At 40.6% G+C, this 9553-nt stretch overlaps 1 protein-coding gene across 1 annotated transcript in view; it reads right to left on the reverse strand.

Annotated features, from left to right (window-relative positions):
* Positions 1–220: 220 nt before the first annotated feature.
* Positions 221–9553, reverse strand: part of LOC133577041 (ryanodine receptor 2-like) — a 194230-nt gene continuing 184897 nt past the window's right edge. Inside the window, exons 102-104 of the mRNA XM_061930583.2 lie at positions 3751–3851; positions 685–736; positions 221–473 (exon numbers count right to left, since the gene is read on the reverse strand). Of these exons, the coding sequence (XP_061786567.1) occupies positions 378–473; positions 685–736; positions 3751–3851 (249 nt within the window). The 3' untranslated portion in view covers positions 221–377. The remainder of the gene's footprint in view (positions 474–684; positions 737–3750; positions 3852–9553) is intronic.

Raw genomic sequence — 9553 nt, forward strand, 5'->3', positions numbered from 1 at the left:
ATCCATATATAAAGCGCACCGGGTTATAAGGCGCACTGTCAGCTTTTGAGAAAATGTGTGGTTTTTAGGTGCGCCTTATAGTGCGGAAAATACGGTAACTAGTATGTCTTCCATGCTCAATCACTAAGTGTGGGTTGTCTTCAAGACTGTTACTCTCCAATGAGTCCAAAAGGTAATCAAGTTGTCCAAGACAAACATTGTTCGATATTTATTTCCAGATTTCCATGAGAAATTGCAGAAGAAGCAAACTGGAGCCATCAGGTGTAAATAATACATGAGCACATCTTTAGTGGGAGGGCAAAATCCACAATCGATCAGCAAGTTCCCGTTAGTCCGAGGCGCAGGAGCGTGGATGGAGATGACCACGTTATCTCCTTTCATCCCAGCTGCTCTTCATATTGCTTACGGAAACAGTCGCCCACGGGAAAGAATTCCCAGCAACGTTCTTGGTACATCTTCCACACGTAGGATTCCTGGATCAACAAAGTGAGCACAGCTTTGACTCTTTGCTGCTTTCTCTACTCGTATGCTAATATGCAGAATGACTGCCACTAACTACTGCGTCATTGCACTTAAGTTCTTTCCATAATATGCAGAATGACTGCCACTGACTACTGTGTCATTGCACTTAAATGCTTTCCAAAAGCATTGAAGTCCACTGAAAGGAAGAGAAAACCTTCCTACCTGTCCAGTGTGTTCCGTCTCGTCTTTGTTGATCAGGTACATCAGAAAAAATCTGCAAGGACACATGAGAAGAAATGTTGGCGCTCACACACCACCAGTTGGTGCCTGTGTTAGTCCCGGCATGCTGGATGCTGCTCCACACACCAGATGTTGGAGACAAATGAGCTAAGAAGTGTAAAGAACAGGGATAGACAAACTACGACCCGGGGGCCACATTCAGCACGTTGGTCCCTTTAATCCGGCCCGTCAAATATTCAAACAGAACTGAGCAACAAAACTGCTACTAGACTTTGACATACTGGCAAATCAACAACACCCGCTCCCACTAAGTGTTAGCCCTTTAATACCATTTGAATGTTTCTTTGATGATACGATATCGTCAAAAATAAATGTGATGTGAGAGGGACAAGCGGTAGAAAATAGATGTATTCTGACTAAAATAGCCCATGTTTGAGAAGTCTACTCTTAGTTCCAAATACAGTAGATACAGTATGATATACAGTAAATGCATCATGTGATCACTGTCAAATTTCAAAAGCCAAAGTTTGTCCACCCCTGGAACAGAAAAAGGGTCAAACGCCATGAAGACACTTCGCTTCATGCCTTCGTTTGTTAGGTCACAATCAGTTCATTGCGGGAACCAAATGAAAAACCTAAAACTGCTTAGCTTTTGTTCAAATAGTTTGAACTGATTTTAATGTAACTTGAAAAACTGAAATCAAAAATGTATACAAATAAATATGAATAGAGTTTTTTACAGTGGCTAGGACACATTTCCCAATACTTAGGTCACTTTTTCAAAAGTCTTCACACAGAAGTAGAAATGGGCTAAACTGAGGATCAATTATCATTGCTTTGGCACAAAATGCCTTCAATGACTTCATCTTTCATTCAATGACTTCATCCATCCATCCATTTTCTACCGCTTATTCCCTTTGGGGTCGCGGGGGGCGCTGATGCCTATCTCAGCTACAATCGGGCGGAAGGCAGGGTACACCCTGGACAAGTCGCCACCTCATCACAGGTTCAATGACTTCATCTTTCATTCAATGACTTCATCTTTCAAATGACATTCATTCTTTTCTCACTTCCACACTAGAAAACTGTGTACTTACATACTCTTTTCAAAACTCTTCAAGTTGAGTTCAAAACAATAACATCATACAAACTTGGACAATTTGCTACAATTTGAATGAAATATATTTTAAATTGTAAAATGAGAGTAGACGGAGTCTATCAGCATTACTATTGTATCTGGATCAGTGGATGGTGTGTTTACACATTCTTCAGGGGCGGCGTGGCGAAGTTGGTAGAGTGGCCGTGCCAGCAATCGGAGGGTTGCTGGTTCAATCCCCACCTTCTACCATCCTAGTCACGTCCGTTGTGTCCTTGGGCAAGACACTTCACCCTTGCTCCTGATGGGTCGTGGTTCGGTTCTTGCATGGCAGCTCCCTCCATCAGTGTGTGAATGTGTGTGTGAATGTGGAAGTAGTGTCAAAGCGCTTTGAGTACCTTGAAGGTAGAAAAGCGCTATACAAGTATAACCCATTTATCATTATTTATTCTATTCTGGAATTACTGAGTGCAAATAAAAGGAAATAAAAGACATGAAATATATTGAAGCATTCTGCATCATGTCTGATTCATTCCAGCAACATCTCTTTTGCTGTGAATGATTATTATTGTTTCACACAAGCAAACATTGTCAAATGTTTTGTGTCTGAAAGTGTGTTTGTTGTCTGTCCACCTTTCTTAGTGTTCTGGAAGAATGAGTGGATCTGAGACATGGATGAAGTCATTTGCTAGTTTGACTGCATTTTGAAAGTGAAATGAAGTTATGTGACCAGTTGAAAGTTGCTTTGGAGAAGTGTGTGAAGACTTTTGAAAAAGTCAGCTAAGTATTGGCAAAAGTGTCTGAGTCACTGTAAGAAACTGTCAAATATAAAATGGTTTTAGTACGACCCACTTTTCAGATGATCCGGTTTGCAGCAGTTTTTGTTATCATACAAATAAACACAACTAGTTCTTTCACCTGCTGTATTTACTGCATTATAACACAGCATAGGGCCAAAGAAAGTTGTGAGTGCCAGCACTAGAAGTAGCATTTTCCCACTTGCAAACAAGTTGATTCTGATGTTAATGTTGTAATGAACTTTATTGTCATCTATTGCAAAAGTTGATGTCAATGTGTGTGAGCAGGTGTGGCAGAGAAGTGTGTTGTTGTATTGCTTGTGTTCTATTGTATGGTTTCTTTTAGGTTTTCTCCTTGAAAACAAGACACTAAATGAAAAATCAACAACTTGTACCATAATAGGATGTATGTTAACTGGTCATTTGACTCCTCGTGTAAATGTATTTCACATGGTTTTCTGCATGGAAATAGTCCGTCTAAAATGTGCTTTCTGTTGACATTCTAAAGTGTCTGAAACATTTGATTTGAATTACATTTTTTCTTATGGGGAAACTTGCTTCAATTGGTGTTTTGTGGGTTCCTTTGAAACGGATTACTGACAAAAACAAACGACAGCTCTGTATTTAAAAGTGCTTCTCAAGCTATGGCTTCTCCTTGGCATTATTGCAGGCTGGTCTGCACTGACTGGACTTGCTTCAATCAGGAAGTGACTGTCTGGTGAGGCAGCTGCACTTCCTGTCCCACACTTGTACTTACTTTGTGTGACATCATGAATAACAATCAGTCTATGAAATAGGTCAGCTCACACATCTAGTTGACTTAGTTAGCTCTTGCCCAAGTGATGGAGCAAACACTCGTTAGTGGACACGTCCAAGCACTTTCAATTAGTGGCCAAGAAAGGAGGCGTGAGGATGGAGACTAAAGTGCTGCAAACTCACAAACAGACTAAAGTGCTGCAAACTTACAAGTAGACTAAAGTGCTGCAAACTCACAAATAGACTAAAGTGCTGCAAACTCACAAACAGACTAAAGTGCTGCAAACTTACAAGTAGACTAAAGTGCTGCAAACTTACAAGTAGACTAAAGTGCTGCAAACTTACAAGTAGACTAAAGTGCTGCAAACTCACAAATAGACTAAAGTGCTGCAAACTCACAAATAGTTGGCCAAGTTGTGCTCCTGCAGAGTGTGAGTCTCAAAGCCATGAGGAACTTTATCAAAGTAGTCGCTGCCGATTCCACATATGAAACATTTGGTCTGCAGGGAGAGAGACACACAAGTCTAAATGGACTGCTTCCAGAAAAAAATGATAGGGTTTTCTCCAAAAGCGTTCTGGGACTGGGTCATGGTGTGAAGCGTTCTGGGACTGGGTCATGGTGTTTAGTGTTCTGGGACTGGGTCATGGTGTGAAGCATTCTGGGATTGGGTCACAGTGTTTAGTGTTCTGGGACTGGGTCACGGTGTTTAGTGTTCTGGGACTGGATCACAGTGTTTAGTGTTCTGGGACTGGGTCACCGTGTTTAGTGTTCTGAGACTGGGTCACGGTGTTTAGTGTTCTGGGACTGGGTCATGGTGTGAAGCATTCTTGGACTGGGTCACGATGTGAAGCATTCTGGGACTGGGTAACGGTGTGAAGCATTCTGGGATTGGGTCACAGTGTGAAGCATTCTGGGACTGGGTCACGGTGTTTAGTGTTCTGGGACTGGATCACAGTGTTTAGTGTTCTGGGACTGGGTCACAGTGTTTAGTGTTCTGGGACTGGATCACAGTGTTTAGTGTTCTGGGACTGGGTCACAGTGTTTAGTGTTCTGGGACTGGATCACAGTGTTTAGTGTTCTGGGACTGGGTCACAGTGTTTAGTGTTCTGGGACTGGATCACAGTGTTTAGTGTTCTGGGACTGGGTCACAGTGTTTAGTGTTCTGGGACTGGATCACAGTGTTTAGTGTTCTGGGACTGGGTCACAGTGTTTAGTGTTCTGAGACTGGGTCACGGTGTTTAGTGTTCTGGGACTGGGTCATGGTGTGAAGCATTCTTGGACTGGGTCATGATGTGAAGCGTTCTGGGACTGGGTCACGGTGTTTAGTGTTCTGGGACTGGGTCACAGTGTTTAGTGTTCTGGGACTGGGTCACAGTGTTTAGTGTTCTGGAACTGAGTCACAGTGTTTAGTGTTCTGGAACTGGGTCACAGTGTTTAGTGTTCTGGGACTAGGTCAAAGTGTTTAGTGTTCTGGGACTGGGTCACGGTGTTTAGTGTTCTGGGACTGGGTCACAGTGTTTAGTGTTCTGGGACTGGGTCAAAGTGTTTAGTGTTCTGGGACTGGGTCACAGTGTTTAGCCTGCTGTGACTAAGTTGTTTGTTCTTGTCACACACCTGCTTCCCTGCAAGAAGAAATGAAGTTGACATTTGTATTCTCTGCTCACAGACTAGTTGTTACTCACTGACAACAATCCACAGCGTTTCTGCTAGTGCCTTTTCAAGAAGTGTGCTCAGGATAATGACAACACCAGCAATGATTAAGGATGTTGCATCATTCCCTGCTTCAGGCATGTGTGGTATTCAGTATTCAGGTATGTGTGGTATTCAGTATTCAGTATTCAGGTATGTGTGGTCTTCAGTATTCAGTATTCAGGTATGTGTAGTATTCAGTTTTCAGGCATGTGTGGTATTCAGTATTCAGTATTCAGGTATGTGTGGTCTTCAGTATTCAGTATTCAGGTATGTGTAGTATTCAGTTTTCAGGTATGTGTGGTATTCAGTATTCAGGTATGTGTGTTATTCAGTATTCAGGTATGTGTGGTATTCAGTATTCAGGTATGTGTGGTATTCAGTATTCAGTATTCAGGTATGTGTGGTATTCAGTATTCAGGTAAGTGTGGTAGTCAGTATTCAGTATTCAGGTATGTGTGGTATTCAGTATTCGGGTATGTGTGTTATTCAGTATTCAGGTATGTGTGGTATTCAGTATTCAGTATTCAGGTATGTGTGGTATTCAGTATTCAGGTAAGTGTGGTAGTCAGTATTCGGGTATGTGTGTTATTCAGTATTCAGGTATGTGTGTTATTCAGTATTCAGGTATGTGTGTTATTCAGTATTCAGGTATGTGTGGTATTCAGTATTCAGTATTCAGGTATGTGTGGTATTCAGTATTCAGTATTCAGGTATGTGTGGTATTCAGTATTCAGTATTCAGGTATGTGTGGTATTCAGTATTCAGGTATGTGTGGAGTCAACCACACCATAGGCACCATCATGGTCAATAGCTGACGTCCAGTGTTCAACGTTTACATGACGTAGGCTAGCACAACTATCTGCCAATGGAACAATGTTTACATGACGTAGGCTAGCACAACTATCTGCCAATGGAACAATGTTTACATGACGTAGGCTAGCACAACTATCTGCCAATGGAACAATGTTTACATGACGTAGGCTAGCACAACTATCTGCCAATGGAACAATGTTTACATGACGTAGGCTAGCACAACTATCTGCCAATGGAACAATGTTTACATGACGTAGGCTAGCACAACTATCTGCCAATGGAACAATGTTTACATGACGTAGGCTAGCACAACTATCTGCCAATGGAACAATGTTTACATGACGTAGGCTAGCACAACTATCTGCCAATGGAACAATGTTTACATGACGTAGGCTAGCACAACTATCTGCCAATGGAACAATGTTTACATGACGTAGGCTAGCACAACTATCTGCCAATGGAACAATGTTTACATGACGTAGGCTAGCACAACTATCTGCCAATGGAACAATGTTTACATGACGTAGGCTAGCACAACTATCTGCCAATGGAACAATGTTTACATGACGTAGGCTAGCACAACTATCTGCCAATGGAACAATGTTTACATGACGTAGGCTAGCACAACTATCTGCCAATGGAACAATGTTTACATGACGTAGGCTAGCACAACTATCTGCCAATGGAACAATGTTTACATGACGTAGGCTAGCACAACTATCTGCCAATGGAACAATGTTTACATGACGTAGGCTAGCACAACTATCTGCCAATGGAACAATGTTTACATGACGTAGGCTAGCACAACTATCTGCCAATGGAACAATGTTTACATGACGTAGGCTAGCACAACTATCTGCCAATGGAACAATGTTTACATGACGTAGGCTAGCACAACTATCTGCCAATGGAACAATGTTTACATGACGTAGGCTAGCACAACTATCTGCCAATGGAACAATGTTTACATGACGTAGGCTAGCACAACTATCTGCCAATGGAACAATGTTTACATGACGTAGGCTAGCACAACTATCTGCCAATGGAACAATGTTTACATGACGTAGGCTAGCACAACTATCTGCCAATGGAACAAGTCCAAACTGTCTGGGGAAGATTTGATCAATAAAACTTGTTACCAGCTGTACTCATCAGTGTTGTGAAGTTGTGTGTCTTATAACAAATCCTTGATGCTCAAAAGTAGTATTATTTCCCCTCAGAAGATCTACAGTATTGTCTACAACAACTTCTTGTGTCTCACTGAGAAATGACTGTTGTGACTTGAGTATTCAGTTTGTTTAGATATTTGGACTAGAAATGAGAAATAGATACTGGATGAGATGGTGACTTGTTCTAGTGCAGAGCTTTTAATACAATCACCACATGGTAAACTTCTTAAGATAATGCTTGTGTTATTATGTACGTACATACCTAATGTATTGTGATATGTATGCTAGTGTTATTATGTATATACCTAATGTATTGTGATATGTATGCTAGTGTTATTATGTATATACCTAATGTATTGTGATATGCATGCTCGTGTTATTATGTACGTATATACCTAATGTATTGTGATATGTATGCTAGTGTTATTATGTACGTATATACCTAATGTATTGTGATATGTATGCTAGTGTTATTATGTACGTATATACCTAATGTATTGTGATATGCATGCTCGTGTTATTATGTACGTATATACCTAATGTATTGTGATATGTATGCTAGTGTTATTATGTACGTATATACCTAATGTATTGTGATATGTATGCTAGTGTTATTATGTATATACCTAATGTATTGTGATATGTATGCTAGTGTTATTATGTACGTATATACCTAAGGTATTGTGATATGTATGCTAGTGTTATTATGTATATACCTAACGTATTGTGGTATGTATGCTAGTGATATTATGTATGTATATACCTAATGCATTGTGATATGTAAGATAGTGTTATTATGTATATACCTAATGATCCACTATCACTATGTATGATCCACTATCACTATGTTTGATCCACTATCACTATGTTTGATCCACTATCACTTTGTTTGATCCACTATCACTATGTTTGATCCACTATCACTATGTTTGATCCACTATCACTATGTTTGATCCACTATCACTATGTTTGATCCACTATCACTATGTTTGATCCACTATCACTATGTTTTGATCCACTATCACTATGTTTGATCCACTATCACTATGTTTGATCCACTATCACTATGTTTTGATCCACTATCACTATGTTTGATCCACTATCACTATGTTTGATCCACTATCACTATGTTTGATCCACTATCACTTTGTTTGATCCACTATCACTATGTATGATCCACTATCACTATGTTTGATCCACTATCACCATGTTTGATCCACTATCACTATGTTTGATCCACTATCACTATGTTTGATCCACTATCACTATGTTTGATCCACTATCACTTTGTTTGATCCACTATCACTATGTATGATCCACTATCACTATGTTTGATCCACTATCACTATGTTTGATCCACTATCACCATGTTTGATCCACTATCACCATGTTTGATCCACTATCACTTTGTTTGATCCACTATCACTATGTATGATCCACTATCACTATGTTTGATCCACTATCACTATGTTTGATCCACTATCACCATGTTTGATCCACTATCACCATGTTTGATCCACTATCACTATGTTTGATTTCTATTGCCATCAAACTAAGAAAGTATTTTTTGTGATAGAGGAATTTAATTGAGGAAAGTGCATGTTGTTGTGTAATCTCACCTCCATGTCCTCCATATCTCACCTCCATGTCCTCCATATCTCATCCCCATATCTCACCTCCATGTCCTCCATATCTCATCTCCATATCTCACCTCCATGTCCTCCTTATCTCATATCCATATCTCACCTCCATATCTCATCTCCATATCTCACCTCCATGTCCTCCTTATCTCATATCCATATCTCACCTCCATATCTCATCTCCATATCTCACCTCCATGTCCTCCATATCTCATCTCCATATCTCACCTCCATGTCCTCCTTATCTCATCTCCATATCTCATCTCCATATCTCACCTCCATGTCCTCCTTATCTCATCTCCATATCTCATCTCCATATCTCACCTCCATGTCCTCCATATCTCATCTCCATATCTCACCTCCATGTCCTCCATATCTCATCTCCATATCTCACCTCCATGTCCTCCATATCTCATATCCATATCTCACCTCCATATCTCATCTCCATATCTCACCTCCATGTCCTCCTTATCTCATATCCAAATCTCACCTCCATATCTCATCTCCATATCTCACCTCCATGTCCTCCATATCTCATCTCCATATCTCACCTCCATGTCCTCCTTATCTCATCTCCATATCTCATCTCCATATCTCACCTCCATGTCCTCCTTATCTCATCTCCATATCTCATCTCCATATCTCACCTCCATGTCCTCCTTATCTCATCTCCATATCTCACCTCCATGTCCTCCTTATCTCATATCCATATCTCACCTCCATATCTCATCTCCATATCTCACCTCCATGTCCTCCATATCTCATCTCCATATCTCACCTCCATGTCCTCCATATCTCATCTCCATATCTCACCTCCATATCTCATCTCCATATCTCACCTCCATGTCCTCCATATCTCATCTCCATATCTCACCTCCATGTCCTCC

This window comes from Nerophis lumbriciformis, linkage group LG02, assembly GCF_033978685.3.
Source record: "Nerophis lumbriciformis linkage group LG02, RoL_Nlum_v2.1, whole genome shotgun sequence".
Lineage (NCBI taxonomy): Eukaryota > Metazoa > Chordata > Actinopteri > Syngnathiformes > Syngnathidae > Nerophis > Nerophis lumbriciformis.